Source organism: Pocillopora verrucosa, chromosome 10 (genome assembly GCF_036669915.1).
Source record: "Pocillopora verrucosa isolate sample1 chromosome 10, ASM3666991v2, whole genome shotgun sequence".
NCBI classification, from domain to species: Eukaryota; Metazoa; Cnidaria; class Anthozoa; order Scleractinia; family Pocilloporidae; genus Pocillopora; species Pocillopora verrucosa.
In genome coordinates, this window is record NC_089321.1 from 20556923 (window position 1) to 20575746 (window position 18824).

Here is an 18824-nt window from a genome sequence, read left to right on the forward strand (position 1 = left end):
AAGTGAAATCTTCAACTGAAATCATTTTAAAAGGAATTGACATTGTTTGCATTAAAATCAACGACCACAATATAATAATATGATTCTGAGAACAGAAGTTCATTCAGTTCCTTTGTCAGGTATACCCAACAGAGCCGTAATTTATTTTTAGCAGGGCGACTTCGGTGACGTTTCAGACAGAAAATTTTCAAAGTTTAACACTTAGGCGCAATTGAAATATTTCGCCAAATCTCAATCTGGGATCAAAACATGAAACAAGCATAAAACACGACAGAAGAATCAACTACCGACGAAAAAAATATCAAAATAGTTCGCAAAACCTAGTCTGCGAGAAAGCTGTCATTAGGGTTGCTACACAAACATCTAGCGCACCTCTTACGAAGTCTGCAAGAGCTAATTTAGTCTTCTTTGTTCTCCAACATGAGGTCTAAGATCCGAAGAGTCTGGCACGAGAAACGCGAAAAGCAACGCCAATCAGGGCTTGCGCGCCTGGCAGCGATTTAGACACGTGTTGGTTGGTTCGCCGAAAATGAGTGCCCCACCCTATTCGGTCCTCCTAGGTTGATCCGGCCACCTTGAGTTGATCCTGAGTTCAATTTTATCCGGAATAGGGTTGAAAACAATCACAGTTTGTAATACTGAATGGGACCAAATTTGAAAGGTTACGCCACGAGTGTCCGACACAGCATATCATCGTTAATCAAGAGCCAGCAGAGTTTTGGCGGCATTTGAGATTAGCCGTTTCAATTTAAGTCTGTGATGGCTTTATTCATGCCATCAATTTCCTCTCACACGGAAATCCGAGATGAGAAGGGGAAAATAAAGAGCCTTTTACCCTACTTTGTTGTTTGTGAAATTCAAGCTGATAACTAACAGACTGATGGGGCCATGCAAGTTTCATGCTTCCCGCTTCCTGCTTCTGGAATTCGATAGGTGTAATTGGAGAAGAAATTACAATGAGAGAGAAGGGCGAAAGTGTCTACAGGATCGATGTGTAGATGTGGATAAATGGAAGACAAATGCTTGGTACAACAATTACTGGGTTTGTCGCTGCTTTGTCAATGTCGTTGTTTTATATTTAAACTTGAATTTAAATGTCCGTTTCTTCCTGAAAATGAAATGCACTGATCGATGGCCTCAGACGATTGCCATGATCAGAAAGACGTATAGACATCGAAGAAATCGTATCCTTAATTTAAGACATCAAATTACTGATACCTTTTTTAAAATTCTTGAAAATTTCGGACGGTCCTCTATAGTAACTGCTATTTCTACATTCTTTTTAATAGACTGTCTCACACCTGTTCCATGCCGCGGACAGCACCGGAAACTATTTACGCAGGGAAGTCAATTAAAAATAGTTTCAAAACTAGAAGGTAGATGGTGTTTCGTTTAATAAATAGGCGTTGCCTCGTGTTGACAGATTTATTCGATGACAAGAATCGTGATTGACATTAATTCAATAGATTGATTCAAAAGCGTTAGATTATTATGTTTTAAGTCAGTTTTTCAGCAGAATCGAAGTGAGAAAGAAGTTATTTTGTTATCGTTTTTCTGTCTCTAAATCCGCTTACCTGAAGAATCTGCTAACCCGTAAAGTGAGACTGTTGTAACGACCCGCCACAGAAGTAAGTTTATATTGAAGTTTTTTAATTTAGTTACAAGATAAAGACTTGATTTGCGTTTGTTCTAATTGCGAATTATAAATGTATTTCTCTTAGATTGAATAATTATTAAAGCTTGGCTTAATATTATACGGTTTGTAGTGGTCATTTGATCTAACCAGTTCCGAGTAAGGAAACAGATGGACTGGCCGGTAAACAAGGACAAAGGGATTCAGAATCTTAACGTTGCAAATAAGTTTGTTTGAAATGTCATGGAAATGACTAAATGAATTAGCGTATTTCTGTTTTATTCATTTACTAATCTGTTACCATGTTCCAAGACCTAAAAAATAAGGCCTACGCCGTATCTTTTAAAGCGGGGAGTATAGGGAAGGGGGGGGCACAAAGGCGAACGCGGGAGCTCTGGGAGGGGGGGCGGGGCAACGGCCGGGCCTATTCACACGGGAAATGTTTATTTGAGCTCCGCTAGAATGACGGCAAATGTTTCTTTACAAACTTTCCGCCACGTTTTTATCAACGATCAACGTGAAAATAAAATGGTCATACCTTCAGCGACTGAACCAGAGAATACAAAACCAAAATCAGACATGAATTTGGGTCGATATAGACAAATTATAAAAATAGCCTTTTTTCCATGCGAGGTTCGCTCACCGAAAAAAAGCCATTTAACTCCTTAACTCCCGAGATCTAATTGTTAATTCTCCCCTCAAGCTGCTACGCCTTTCCTTGTAAATCAGTCATAAGAATTTGGTGTTAGATCAATATAACAATTTCTAACTGATAACTTCGTGTATTCTCATTACTTTTTGCTGGATAATGGCTGGATATTACAGGGAGAAGTTATATGTTCATCACTTCTGGGAGTTATAGGGTAAAGGGACATAAACCTATATCGCCATGAGGTTAGAATTGGAACTATTAACATATCACAAGTAACCCTTCATGTCTGTCGTCTATGTGCGCGACTACTCTGCCAAGGAAAAAATTACATTTAAATTATGAAATTTTTCTGCATCATATTTTTGGCGATTTTATTCTAATTTCATAAATAATTTTTCCATTGCCAAACGTGAGGTCCCTGCCTCTCTGCGGTTCCTGTCTGAGCGAGTAAGCTAATTCCTTTGAAGCTTGATCGACATAGAAATAATTCAATAGTGAGATATGGCCATTTGATAATTCTTACTATTTCTAAAAATGATTGCATCTGTTTGCCGTTTGCTAATGGTAAAATAATACAGCACTTAATGAAGTAACAGTACATACGTTAAAAGAATTTAATAACCTAGAGGATAAAAATTATATTGATCGATGGATTAAAGAGCGGTTTTAAGCATTCTTTACATTGTAAGCTACACTAAGCTACATAAAACTTAAAATAACTGAGTTATCTAAATTTTACAATATTAAAAAATGAATCACATTATTAGCAGCCTGCAGAACAGACGGAAAGTTATTTGTGTTTTTCAGGCGAACAAAGACAAGTGCGAAACGAGCGCGGATCACGAACGATGGTGCTTCATCACCAGTACGTGACTAGCGCTTCGCGTTTACTTCCGTTCGCCTAGTAAAAGCAAAAGTTATGCCTGTTCGGCACGCTAAATTATTAACACTTTTCTACATTGAATTGAATGTAAATTGAAGTGCACCGGAGAAGCATCAGTGGTTTATCAAGCGCTTACCACGTAACCAAATAGCGGCGACTACTTTTCTATGACCATAATTAATTCAGGCATTCGGCCGATAGACAACTTAGGAAATTCCGCGTTAACCCTTTACACCCTAATATCAGTTTGCATATTCTCTATAATGATCTCTATACATTTTCTGAGATGCTGATGGGGAGAATTTGTTTAACAGCCAGGAGTCCCTCGAATTGGTGATCATTTCCTTTATTCTCGTGACCATAAATTTTTGATTCAGGGGTGATATTGTAAGGAGAAATTAGATGCTATCCACTCTTAGGATTTAAAGGGTTAACCCAGTATCGGGTCTTACATATCAGAACGGGTCGTCCGTCACAAAACTCTTCTTAATTGACACGTCTGGATACATAGACCGCAAATTTTCGACAAACTCTTTTGATAACTGCGAACAGAAGGAGACATCGAGGAACCGCAACTTTTTGCATTCTTTTAACAACCTACAAGAGAAAGCAACACATCTCACTTTCCGCGACCTCGTGTTTCGCCTAAAACAGAGCGCACCAGCATCAACACATTCGCAACTAACATTTTTGTCACAAGTATTCTCCACAAAACACCATCGTGATGATAGAGGAGTTGACAATTGAGTAGGGAAAGCCACGTAATCTGCGACTGTATTGTTTTGTTTCAATTCGCTCTGTGATAGGTCGAGGAAATTCGCGCTTCCTTGCTCTTAACTTATCAGATATAATCGCGACTTGGTCTCTTGCGTTCTCCTGCGCAGCAGGCTGTTTTTTGTTATTGTTATTTTGGGACTCGTTTGCTAGTTGTGACCTTTTCTTAGTTTTTATTGGTCATTGAGATAAATTTGGTAATGATTTCATTACAACTGAGAATGATTCTCCACGCACATTTACCACTTCCATTCCCGCGGAAGTCGTAGAAAAAATATGAATATGGCACCTATCCAAATTGCTCTGCTATCGGTGTACCTCAAGTTTCCAAAACAGGAAACGAGGGAATTTCGTGCTTCCCTGTTTCGATTTCGAACTATTCGGGGTATCGAACAGGAATACGAAAATGGAAGAGAAGGAAAGGCGGAAACATTCTAGTTTCATGTCAACGGACGCTGTAAGAAAAAAAAAAGTTACCTAGTAATAGAATGGGGACGAATGAGACCAGTTCCCAGCACATCTACTTGTTCTAAGTCAGGGCAGTTATTTGCTAACGCATTTATGACATCGTCACTGACTGACCTGAAAACATGAAAATCGTTGAGTTAAAAAATTTGCAATGTAATCAAAGGAGCTTCGCCATTAGACGAAACCATTACACTGTAAAACGCGTAATCACTTTCTTATCTGTCAAATGAAAGCTCAGTCATTTTGCTTGTGATTCTCAACCTCACTAAATTCAATAATCCGTTGATAGAACTAAAGACGTCTTTCAAAAATTCCGTTTAATTAGAACAAGGAACCAGCAAAATTAGTAGACGACAATTCGAAGTTATGTTTGGGTCTGTTTAGAAAAAATTACTTCCGTATCTGAAATCCTTTGGAAAATATTTCCTTACAGCTTCCTTTAAGACGTTCTTAAATCATTTTCGTAAGTAGGGAAAAATATCAAGAAACAAGGACATTACAAGAAAAACAAAAAGATCAATGGAAAATAAAACAAAGAAAACAGAGCGAAACAAATAACTAAACAACACATCTGAATAACGAAAGTCAATTTAAATTACCTCAGCGCTGTAAGAAACAACTTTTTCAGTTTCCTACATTTAGAGGTCAAGCAAGATATACATTCCGCCGCGTTTGTCACTGTGGAGCTACAGAAGAGAAAAAAAAAATTGTCAAAAGAAGAAAAGTACATTCGAACCTGTATTAAGCACGCTCAGTTGTCGAAGTCCCGAAATGACCTTCTCTTAAGTACTGTAATTTTCACCTCTATGAGCGGTCACCTCCCACCCATGACTGAGTCCCAAAGGTCTCCCTGTATTGTCTTCCATTTGTATTGAACGGTCACTTAAAGAGGAACCAGTCAAATAATACTAAGAATAATCTTTCAGGTCAAATTTATTCAATGTTTATCTTCCAGAATCAATGTAAGTACTTTGAGTTCAAATGTCGTGAACGCATTGCAGATTATTTTTCTTCTTAGGACTGTAACGACAAAAAGGCTTTTTATCGCGTTTGACTCCTATTACGTGAAACCTGTATTAAGAGTGGGTGACCGCTGAATACAGGTTCGACGGTAGTAATAAATGCCCACTGACACTTCTGAATGGATTTTTTACGATTGTACCAGTCAGAACTACAAGGACTACAGGACTTCAAAGAAGGTGGCCTCTGTGAAACCCAATCGTTTATCTTGCTTACCATGATAGAAAACTAAGTAGAACCCCCTCTCACTTCCCCTGAGGGGGAGAGGAGAGGGTACAGTAATGGGACATTTATGGAATAAGTGTGTGTCATTGTGATGAGGAACATTTTTTTAAAAAAGCATTTTAGTCTGGCAAAGAGAAATTGAAAATCAGAGGAGACACAAATTAAGTTTTGAAAGAAATTCTCCTTAAACTCGAAAAATTAATGAGAGACGAACTACCATCGCACCTTTCAAACATAAAACGCGAATTTGTTCATCTACGACTGCTTGCTAATAAATGGATTAAGCACTTTTCGAGCAAAAGTTGACGAGGCCAAAACCTACCGCTGACTGAAAAAACTTTTTTTTTTTAATTAATGAATAAACGGGGTACGTTCATAAAAAAAAAAACTTTGGTGCTGCGTCGGCAGGGTATAATAAGATAATCTGGTTTTAACAACTGAGTTGATAATGTAAATTGGCCACCGTAAAGAGTTTCTAAAGCTGACGTTCCGAGCGATAGCCCTTCGTCAGAGTGATAGTCTTTCAAATCAGCACTCTCAATTCCCGCGGTATCAATGGACACTTTTCATTCAAATACTACTCTATACTTGTGTTATTTATGTTACCACGTTCCCATCAATAACGTAGCTCCATCTTTCTGTATATAAACTACATACAACCCAAAATTCCTCTCTTCGCTCTGACGAAGGGCTGACGCTCAAAGTGTCAACTTTAGAAAGTCTTTTCGGGAGCCAATTTACATTATCAACTCAGTTAATTTATAATGGTTACTGAACTGAGTGGAATGCAATTTGGGCTGAAATCATACCTGTGATTTCAAAATCGATCAAGCGCGCAGCGCGAGTTCGATTTGAAATCACAAGTATGATTTCCTACCAAAATTGCAAGACACGAGGTTCAATTACCACTTTATTACATCCATTTCAAAATCGCCCAAATACAGGACTGGGTCACTTCAAATATTTTATTGATGCAGTACTGAGCCGGTTTGAAATTAAATTCATCCCTTTTTTGGGGGGGGGGGGGGGGAAATAGCAGTTTTGGAAACAAAAGTAGCAAAATTTGCCATATGATACTCTTTGTCTATCATTTTCATGCAATTTGATTGGTTACTTTAAACAAGCCTTGAAATCTGATTGTTTTTTTTTTTTAGTGTGGCCTGCTCATTGGCTGGGGAAAAGATGGGATTTAAAGCAATAATGGTGCAATTCGTGAATAAATCGCACCAATTAGAGCCAATCAGATTACAGGGACCACCAATGATTTCAAAATGTGTGTAATAATATTCTTAAACAGACCATCTTGAACTGGACCGGGTTGTTCGAAGCTGGCTTAGGACAACCCAGGATTAGTGTGAAATTGGATTTCAGATCTGAAAGCTTTAAAAGAAAATTCAGTACAATTTTTTTTGGCCATAAAAGGCTTTTAAACGAAGGAATAAAGAAAACCGGATTAAAATTTAACCTTGGCTAATCGGTCTTCGAACGACTGGGCCCTTAGAAGGAAACACATTTGGCCAAGACGGTCCCTATAAAGCCAAGAAAAGGTATATTTTACTCACCACCATCCCACATCAAGTTCTTCCAGTAGAGTACAGCCGTCAGCTAATGACTTGATACCGTCATCTGTAAGACTTTTGTTCCTCCACAAATCAAGAGATACTAATCCTCTAAGAAAGGGAAAAGAAAGGGATAAGTTTACCCACTGAAACTACGATCCTAGACGAAATAAATTGAACACTTGGAAGACACGTCACTATCATTTGGATATATATATATAAATATAAACCAGAAACTAGATTTGGTATCGAAGTTTTTAATACTTTAGATTCGTCACTATGGTGATAAGTTGATCTTACTTGCAGTATTCACTGAGTAACTGCATGATGGTGTCACATTCCGTAACGTGTTGACAGTCACCGAGATTCAAATGCTGAAGATTACTAAAAGACCTGCAGTAATATGACACAAAAGATTGAACATTATTAATATACATCCCACCAATATAACGTTTATCGGTCCAAAGCAAGATTGAGGAACGAGACCGCTTTCCCCAACTCCGCAAACAAATTTGGCGTTCTTTCGTTGTACGCTTGTTAGCCACGAAGGGGTATTTCTTCAAATGTGGTCTGCTGCACGGCTCCACTGTCGTCGTTAGCCAATTTCTTTTATTGTTTGCACGGTAGCTTGAGCACGGAGGTTCGTGAGACCGACGAAAAATACTTATTTTTTAACCCTATAGCGCTTTCAACATATTTTTGGTTTGTACCGTTCGAATGAAAATGCTAAAATGAAGACACTCTAGTTGATTTCTTTATGTCAGAGCACATTGGAAGTAGTAGCCGCTACGTCTTAATGTCTCAAAGACAAAAAGACAAAAACGAAACAAAGGCATATACACCACCTGAAGACATCGATCAAATCGTCGAAACGTTCACAAAAAGATTAAAACTGATATTGTCAAAACACTTTTCAGGAATGCACCATAAACCAAACAAACAAACAAACAAACCTAAAAACTAAACAGTGGTGTATAATTGTGGGGGGACTGCCAGTGAGACAAGAAGTCTTTGCCATGATAATCAGTGCTAGTACCTACTGAATCAATTGTTTCAGCAGAAGATCCTTGACGGGAACTCGGTAAAGATTGATTCGTTTTATTTTTTTCAAGTTTGCAAGCTCATGAAGCCCATATTCACTGAGTAACGACTCTGAACTGCAGGACTGGAGGTCAAGTTCTGTGGAAACAGAACAAAAAAAGGCGTCAGTTGTGTAAAGAGCATGAAGAGTACATTTATTTCGGGCAACTAGATTCCTCCGTTATCTCGTACTGCCCCATTCCCTTAGCAGTTCGAGTGAGCGGAGGTTCTTCTGTTAGTATTTGTATGATCAGTTTGACTGAGCTAAAATGTTTTTAGCAAACCAAAACATAAGATTTATGTGAAAGTCTGTTTCTCCTAAAAAAATGTAGGCTAGACTAATAGTAGCGCCTCGTTATCAGCGAAATCCATCGCTGTGAGCGCGCCGCAAGGGACTCTGGGAGTGAGGCTACTTGTGAGGCTACGCGGTACGCAAGAGGGACTGCTCGTATTCTAAATTTAGTATATATATATATTTTTTTTGCGTTCACTATCTGGATTCCATGTCAACCTCTAAATTCTCCACCAAATTTGTTCCTTTTTTATTTTTCTTTCAATTTAGGGCCTTTTTCAATCTTATTAAATCAATATTTTGTGGTCCCTCTCTAGAAAAGGTACATTTGTTGTTGCTGCCTTTTTTTATTGCGTGACCTACTTCTTGCATATTAAAGTTATACTTTCAACCGAGAAGAAAAGAAACAGAAAAATGATACAATTTTCAAGAGGAACAAACCTTCCAAATTGGGACAAAACTTGCTTATGGTTTTAATCACTTCACCGTCCACAAACTGACAGCAACTTAGTCTTAAACACAAAAGGTTACTTCCACACTTCCGCAGAAATCTGTGAAAAGAAACGCAGTTGAGCTTCTTAAAAGGAACCTTCATTTCTATCATTCTTTATTCCACTCGACTATTAACTTTGATACATTGGAAAATAATTGCAACATAAGAAAGGCAGGGTAAATCCAGGATTTGTGATTGGACGGTCAGAACAAGAGCCAAAGGACAAATACGATACCTAGAAATTCCATGGCGGGTAACAGCGTCATAAGGTCCTAACCAGGACATGTCTAACTTTTCTGTGGAAGCACAACAAATCCGAAGATGATCCAATGTTTCATCTGTTATCTGGAGAGGGCAGAAAGACGCAAGGATATCAGCTTGTGATTCAAACTTACTGATTTAACCCTTTAGAAACATGAAGCCAGAACAGATTGAATAGGGGAAAATGAAAATATAATAGTCTTATAAAATATCGGCATTAACAAATGCCCTGTTATGCCTGATCAGGTTGAAATCCTCTTCTCAACTTGCCATGGCATCAATGAAAGTTTTCACAAACACACCCAATTTTCTCTTTAAATGCAAGCACACCTATAGTACCGCTCAACACTAAGTTGACAGTTCCTCGAAACTCGATTCTCGATCCTCAATTTTCGAAAACTTCGCGGATCAAGGCTCGAGTGGAGTTTCGAGACGTTCGAGTCGAGTATGAAGACGCTTGTAAGTCATTTCGAGCGTCTCCAAACGAGGAAACAAGGAATTTTTGCGCGATTAATTTTCACAGGACTTGAAGCTTCTCACCTTTTCTAGTATTCACAGGATAGAGAATGGATTTTTATTTTGCTGACGCGGCAAAACTTTGTTCGAAGTAGTTCAGATGTTTTTGACAATAACCTGGCGAATAATTATCCTGTTTACGTGACCCTCTTCGTTGCCTCGACCGAACGTTGTTAATTTTACAGGGTTTCCAAGTTTTGTTAAACTAAGTTTGACTTATGTACGATTAAAGCTTAAAGCCCTGTCAACTGGTCATGATTTATTCACAGTTGATGATAGCTGACGATAGTTTTAACTCTCCTTCACTATCCTAAGGAAATAAAAAACACGCCGAGTGTATTGTTAAGTTTTATAAACACGCGGGAATTTTTAATAACTCGAGAGAAGTGCGGAGAAGCACGAGCCTAAGGCGAGAGCTTCTCGCACTTCTTCTTCGTTCTGACCAATCACAGCGCGCGCATTTCTCTGAACATTTATAATAGACTATCATGTTTGCGTTCAAACGCTTCATGATGGTTGATAATAGCTGCCAAAATCACGCAGTGAGACCGCGTAATTGTTGACAAATGTGGCGCGCGACGAGGTCAGCAATTTCGGTGGTATTTGAAATTCTAACCAAGAAGATGCGGGTTGAAGATACTGAAGCCTACCAGGACATGACAAGAATAAACTACGAGACATAACACGAAATTTTGACGGCTATTTAAATCATCTCACCATTTTCCATTTCGGTTTGAACCCGTTTTTGGCAAACTGCTGCCGCAAAACTATCATTCTTTATCATCTGCTCGTTCAAACGGTAAAAACTATCATCAACTACCATGTCAAATTTGAATATGTTCAAACTACATGATAGTCGATGATGGTGCATGATAGTTCGTGTTCAAACGCGTGTGATAGTCGAAACTATCATCAACTATCATGACCGTTTTAACGGGGCTTAAATTTTAAACTACAGACACTCTATTGTTTGAACAAAACTAAACTCGAATAAGAAATGCAACAATTACCTGGTTCCAGTAGGGCTTCAAATCCAATTCTTTGTACCAAACAGGGTCAAAGCAATGTACAGAAAACAATCTGCAGGTCAAAATTACAAATTCATTCATTTCAACCAAATTAATCAGAAACATGGACAAAGAAACATGGGAGAAGTCTGGTTACAGTAATCAAGGCTGTCTTTGTTGTAAGGAAAAACGTTTTTCGATATCAAGACGTTGAGCCTTTGTAGTAAGCATGTTTCAAAAGACAAAAATCTGAGCTCACCTTGGGGATTTAAACCCAGGCAATTTCGATTTTGTTGCTGGATGCTTCATGAAATAGTTGCAGAAAAGGCGATGAAGAACTTCGCAAAAAAACTGATCTTACTGTATCAATGAAGACGTTATTTGTGCACTTCCAAATGCACCATACTATTGCTTGGGTCATGTTTTATACTTTTTACTAGTAACAAAAATATTCCAACGTTGTTTCCTATTTCCATTCATGTATCCCTGTGTCTGTCTCTCTAGCTCCCCCACCACCCCTCCCCTCCCCATTCACTCCTTTCCTTCCTCACTCCCTCCGATAAAACACAGTCTTTCCGAATATGGGCTCTCGACGTCTCATAACATGGCCTGTGCTGCTGAATCTAGAAGCTATGTCATGCTCTGTTCAGCTTGTAATGATATATATGAAAAATTAGGCGCGTCTGATTGGCTAAAAACGAGTGTATTTTCATGTAACACGAATGCAAAGTTTTAACTCGAGTGCAAATTACAAATAGCGTCCGTGCGCTGTCAAAATTTCGTCAGTCTTGACTTCTTTAAGGCTTTTTTCTCATGTGAATTAATAACAAGTAACAACATGATTTCTCTTACTCAAAATCATTTGTTATCTCGCACTCAAAATCATGTTATTACTAATATAAGTTTATCATGAACAATCTATATTAATCTTCACCATCTTACTCAATCTTTCTTCTTTTATTTACCTTTTAAATTTTGGTGTTTGTCTACAGTGGATATGATTATTTCAAAGTTGCTCTAGCAAATTTCTGGGCAATTCTCTAAGAGACTCTAACATCAATATTAAGCACTCTTCTCCATACATTTCGTATGGTGTTGATAAAGGAAATTTCGGAAACTGTACCATCTGCCATGGCATAAAAAAAGGAAGAAATTTAGACACAATCTGAGTCAACTGCTACTATCAATTAGGAGGACCTTACCTACATGTAAATGCAGCTCTGATTAAGTCTATCAGTTCCAAGAATGAGAAGATATAGTGAATCAGTTCGTCCTATAGAGAAAGATAGGGATACACTGAATTTATATTGAGTGGAACATACATTTTAAAGAATAAATTCAATCTTAAACACTGTACTTCTTTTATACAGAAAATGAGGGAAACTTGGAAGTTGGGTTGTAGTGGATCTACTAACCACAGGGTGCCTGCTTAATGGGAAGTCTGCCTTACAACCAACATGTACTTATTTATGAAATCAAGGACCAGGACCTAACTGTTTGAAGAAAGAATAATGCTATCCAATGAAAAAATCGCTATCCAGCAGATAAGTGTCTTCAAAACATACGTGCAATCCACCAGACAGAGATTTATCCACTGGATAGCATTACCTACCCTTTGAGGAACCAGGTCTGGATGGGAAAATATTTGGCTCAAGCAAATGTTTTTTATTTTACCATTCAGCCTAACTTAACTCGCTTGACAAGCAATTCTTTTATCTAGCTACACTCTTTCTATTTTTTCCATTCATCCTCCATTTTTCATCCCACAGGAACATAGGGCTGTTTTTTCCAGCCCTGCACCATGGTTTACTGCCCTAATAAAAGGATTCTTCTCTATGCCTTAAAACAAAAGCATGTGCATGCTAAGGGCCATATGATTAACAGTAATTATATAACAGAGATGGCAAAAAACTTACCGGTAAAATATCAAAGTATCCATTGTTTCCTAACTCTCCCTGACTGCCATTTTTATTATCTTTCTCACCAGACTTGACAGACAGTTGAGCAAACAAGTTTGTTGTTATAGACACCTGTGCATCATCACCTTTTGCTAAACTTTTCAATTCTTTATGCTGAAGGTCATTGCTAGTTGCTGTTCCATACAAAATAACGGCATCAAGTTCAGTGTAATAGCTGAGATGACTTTGATTGAACTCCAACCGAATTAATCTGAAATTAATACAAAATTGTCATTTCCGTATTTATTAGGCTAGAAGCCACAACCCCAAACTTTGTACGTGTAGACTCAGCATAATGAGAACCAAAAATAAATCAAAAATACCTATAAGCCAAGACCCATTCATTATTACAAGACTGAATTGTTAACTAAAGGAAAACCTAACATTTTCTGAAAAAAACCACATTGATTCTCATAAATGAGGCTTTGACAATAACACACATGCATGTATACAAGAGGTGATTTAATATGCAAAGGGCAAAAAAATCTTCTCTCAGAAAACACACGCAAATTAATAAATATTACCCATAACTAACTAATGTATTCAATTGAAAGGTAACAAATCATAACTCAGATGAATTAATGTGATCCAAAATATCAATTTAAAACTAACTGTGTTGTTGAGTGGTATCACCAGTACCTACACATTCGTAGGATCTATCAACAATCTCATGTTCTCAATCATTTATTTCAAAATAGCTGTTAGTGGATTAAGGCAACATCTAAAGGCAAAAGAATTCAGCAAGGATCCTGAGTTTAAAAGTGTCCCTTGTCAGCCTTCACACCAAAACAACAATTGCATATTGTGTTTCTTTACTTTAGCTTGGCTTATAAGTAAATACATCCTGATTTAGTAGAGTTTCCATGCACTAGAAAAAAATTTTTTCCAAAACTTTTGGCTATAAGCTGAGACCCTCTCTAGAGCCCAAATTTTAATTCACTTCAGTTTTAATTTGTGTAAAAAATCGCTCAGCTTATAGTCAAATAAATATGGTATATGCAATTACAGTGTCCTCCTTCTGACAAACATGTCTGCTTTTAGCTGAAATTTAAATAAGCACCCACACACTTAATTGAAGAAATATGGTATTCCACTCCCCCTACATTCATATAATTATCCAGATTTTATAATGGCATGTGAATAATTTCAAAAATTACCATTTTAAGTTGCATGTTTGGCATTTCCAATTTTTTTCAATCCAAAAGTGCATAACAGCTTTATAAGTTGATCCTAAGTCCCATATAATTAATATATGCTATTGACATCTGACACACAGAAATTAATGTCACAGAACATCAGAGACATATACAGTGTAACACAGAAATATTAAAACTCTTTCATATAGATTAAATGCTTTTCAAAGTAGCACACAATTTAAGCTTGTTTGCTTGATTTTCTGGGTTTCTTTTGCTAAAATTTGAATCAAACTTGTTGTGTTTAAGCAAAGAAAAACATTTTAAAACAATGTGAAAAAAACTTTTATCCCTATTTGCAATCAACACCACAAAACTGAACTGTTGCTTAGTCCTTGAAATAACCGCTTAGTATGAAAACATCTGATTCAGTGTATGATTCAGTATGTCGTTATATATATATATCTGAAAGTTGGACAAATCAATAAGACATAACTTTTCTGTGACTCTGAGTTTCACACTTACGCAATCATCAGAAAGATTTAATTTAAGCCTGAAACCGAAAAGTTATGTCTTACTGATTTGTCCAACTTTCAGATATTCCACACTCTGCGAACACATCAAGCACTATACCACAAGGATAGACTATAATCAAGATTTATATATATATATATATATATATATATATATATATATATATATATATATATATATGTAGCTTTAACATCCTCCCCTTCCTTGTCTGGCTGGGGTGGGAAATTAGAACAGGCAGTGCCACATTAATCTTCTAATAATTATGGAAGTGTTCAAATGCAAAGAGTTCACATTTGCAAGTGAATGGCTTAGAAGAAAAGGTCTCAGTACTTCAGTTTTATCTCTTTTAACCTTGTTAAGCAAAACTATTCACCACCACCCCAAACCAATCTTCAAAAGTTTAGGTTCAAATGGCAAGGGGATTTCCATGGGGGGGGGGGGGGGGGAAGAGATATGATAAAACTTTGAATTGATTGGCACATAAACTTCACCTTGCTTTTGAACTTGTAAACTTTTAAATGAAATAGACAATCAGTTGCATGAGGCAGTGTTACTTCTCATGCACTGACTGAAGATGTAATCTTACTTTGTGGGATGATTTAGTCTTTTGAGGGGTGGAGTAAATTTTCTAGCTCGAGGTGGACAATCTTGAGGAGCTCCACACCACAGAGTTCTCCATCTACAAAGAAAAGTAATATCCTCACAAAGTTATTCATGAAGACTGAGACTAATGTACAGAAGATCCCCATGTATTGCACTTGAATACGAACAATAAAACACTAAATCTAGACAACAAAAAGACTGCGTGAACCTTTTGCAATAGCAATTGACAATTAACTTTAAGGTGATTCATGCTTTCCACAGAGAGCTGCTCATAAAACATGGAATAAAAAATTATGTTGAATTAACTGAAGAGTCTTTGCACTTAAGAGGACTATAAATGTACCCTAGAGAGCACTAACCTGGGTTTTTTTGACTTTGAAAAAGAGCTAACAGACTCTAGGGCCAAGACGCCAACCACTGCTCCAGGATTGTAGGTTTCAAGAATCTCAATCTTAGTGGGGTATACAGACTCTTCAAATTGAAGATCTAAAATAAAAGCAGGTTATTGACAGATGTCATTCTAAAAAATGACTGTTCAATAAATATTACTTTCCTCTAGCATCTTAAATTTCAATATACAGTAAGCGAAATAAAGATATTTTATGTTGAACAGGTTTTCATTTTACAGATTACAGACTTTCATTTTGTTTCCATTTGTTTTCCAAATTGTGGTACACTTTTAAGCTACAAGTGGTGTTGCATTTGTGTAGACTGCATAGCAGATATCACTTTTTTTGTTTGTTTTTCATTCCTCTAGTGGCTTAGCAACTTGCTCAGGTGTTCCCCTTCAAGACTGCCAGCTAAGCAGACTGTTATTATCACCTTGCATGAAATATCCCCTGATCATTCCACAAAGCTTTCAAGCTAATGCTATAATAGTGTATAATTTTGAATTCAAGATGATTATCAATAATTCATAATGCATGCCATACATAATCTTTTAAGATTGAATGAAAATGGCACATTTTGCACAATTCTTTGTTTAATGTTACATGGCTCCTCATGGTGATGCTCCCGAAAGTGTCTATCTCAGAAATAATTTGATCACTACACTAAATGCAGACAATGAAAATATTGGACATGAAAGGACATTCTCTCTGGATCATGTGCACTTCAGGCATCTATCAGCTGAGTATCAAATGATACTATTGGTTGACATGGCAACCCAGTGTTGGTCAGTATATTGGCTGATACTCGATAGACATGTCAACCAACTGTCAGTCACCATGCGATTCATGTAGGCAGCCTTTAGTTGAGACTTGGTTGGTATATCATTCAACACTCAGCCAACACCTTGACCATCACATTGTGATCAACAGTTAACAGCATTTTAGTTGAGCTTTGTGGTGCACAGGTGGACTGTTGGTGTTATATGCACCTTAATAAAACATGGCAACCAATGTTTTGGAATTGGCCACCGCTATAAAATATTAAGGAGCCAACTGGCTACTGAAAGAAAAAGATTAATTTTATGCCTTGTGATAAGGTGATCAAGTTTCAGCCAATGAACTGATTGCTGGTTGACATGTAGACCAATGGAATCGACCAAATCTTGATGCACAGATGCCTCAAGTACGCTTGACCCCTTTCTCTTACACATGTGTATTTTCTTACATGCACTTATCAGCACCAACACATTGGCAAACTTGGACAACTGGAATACCTAATTAGCAGTTCAATTTTAACCCATCATAAAAAAAATGTGTTGATTATGCTGTTCTTCATCAACCACAAAATTATATTTCCTACCAACAAAATCCTCACTGTTGAGTTTTCTTCTTGACTTGTCAATAGGGGCTCGGAATGATGGTGACATTTCCCACCACGGTCCATAAGATCTCTGGAAAAAAGAAAGATCTCCTGTAATGATCGGTTGATAATAATTATTTTCATTAAATGGATCCAACTTTAGTTAGTCTAACTTCAAGTGATTATTTTTAATATCTTTAGAGTAATTGATATTCAAAATTGACAGTTATGGAAGTTTTATGCACCTAGATTGTGGCCTTCAGAACATCACTTGTTCACTACACAGCTTTATTTTTTTTTCAGACGGCATGGTAACGAATCCTGCAATCTAATTGGTTCTTTACCTGGTCAGTATTTTACTATCTCTGCCCACAGGCCACAATAAAGCTTTTGTGAGTTGTCAATTACATTCCTACTTTCATTGCCATTTTTCATAAATATATCTCGTTTTTCTGGCTGGGCAGTATTTTTAAGTAAAGATGTTGGTCACTACCTCAAGCTGAGAAATAACTTATTAATCCTCTCTTTTCGCTCTCTTGAATCACTTTGGTTGACAGAAAAATATTGGATTCAGAATGAATTTGTATAAGCAATAGTGTCATTATGTGACAAGCGGCCTAAAAACCATCTGGAATTAATTTTAATCATTCAAAAATAGTACCTACAGTAGAAAGTTAAAATGTGAGGTATTTGGTTACAATGGAACTTTCATTAATTTAATATCTGAATTTTCTCAAACAATTTGTTTGTAGTGAAAGAGTGAGTGAAGTTTTAATTTCAGTTTTACAACAAATATACGCTCTATGTGAGTCTTTCCAAGTCCGTTCAGTTTGGACATTTGTATCGTAAATTGCACAAAAGAAACTGAAGGAATTCAATGAAAAAAGGCTGCATTAAATCTCGTGTTTTGTTCGAGTGTATCATTTGAATTTAGTTTTTGTGGAGGAAAGACCAGATTTACACACGCCATTACAGCAAACAAACTCACAACTTCAAAATAAAAAATGTGAATTTACTCACAATTACTTTCCTTCCTGTTTCCTTAATGAACAGAGGTAAATCTTTGTTCATGAATTAATTGTAAATGAGAGTGAATACTTTCCATTAGATCATAGGCTGTTTTTGAAGAAAACAGTGTCATGACAGTCCTTGCCAAACTAGTTTCCTTGTTTTTCAAAAGTGTACATGCACTTTTTTTTCTTACACACTCTCTAATTGACAGATGTCAGGTTATGTCAGATACTTGTAAAAATAATGTTTCAAAGTTTGTTTGGAAGCCTTTTAAATCACCTTTATCATTACACAAATGAAAATGTTTCGGTGAAGCATTTCTCTTTAATTTGCATCACCTCTACTTTAACTACCATTTCCTTGCTCAAAAATTGTTCAGTTTATGGAAGGTCTTGCCGTATTTACAGCCCTAAATCATTCGGGTCCTTTCGGAAAGAATTTCGTTAAGTTTAATAATATATATATATATATATATATATATATATATATGTTATTTACTGACTAAGTGTCAGTCCGTATGGTGAAAAACTGTGACCTCGGTCTTGAAAATGCTGCCCGAGGCCATAGCCGGCAAATAACATATATGCCTCCAGTCCAAAACTGTATCTTTAGCTCCACATTTTAATCAATTGGACTTAATTACTACTTCAAACTTTAAGGGTCGATCATTCCTACATTTCAAACACACTGAAACTTGTTATGTTGTCGAGTTTTCATCTTTTGGTGGCTTACAATATATGTTTAGTCAGCTGTAGAGGTGTGTAGTTGAACATATCTTACCAAAACAAATGCTTGGGTGAAATCGCCATAGTTCGGGTAGTTGTAAAATTTCCCAGCTAAATTCGCAGCTGTATAGCTTTTCGATTTGTCTGATCCGTATTGGCTCGAAAAGAAAACAACTTTTTCCACAACTTGTTTGATCTCTTTAGACATGTTTACAGCGATTCCAAACTTCCAAACACCGCCATATTTA

At 36.9% G+C, this 18824-nt stretch overlaps 1 protein-coding gene across 1 annotated transcript; it reads right to left on the bottom strand.

The window, feature by feature from the left end:
* Window positions 1-1529: 1529 nt before the first annotated feature.
* On the bottom strand, window positions 1530-18814 carry LOC131774791 (F-box/LRR-repeat protein 4). The gene is made up of 15 exons (XM_059090874.2): window positions 18632-18814; window positions 16841-16931; window positions 15451-15577; window positions 15075-15167; window positions 12780-13032; window positions 12066-12136; window positions 10867-10936; window positions 9315-9424; window positions 9028-9137; window positions 8255-8393; window positions 7515-7607; window positions 7218-7325; window positions 5010-5096; window positions 4420-4524; window positions 1530-3765 (listed from the first exon to the last, which is right to left on the bottom strand). Exons 1-15 carry the CDS (start codon window positions 18782-18784, stop codon window positions 3624-3626), a joined length of 1752 nt encoding a protein of 583 aa, XP_058946857.2. The 5' UTR covers window positions 18785-18814; the 3' UTR covers window positions 1530-3623.
* Window positions 18815-18824: the final 10 nt, after the last annotated feature.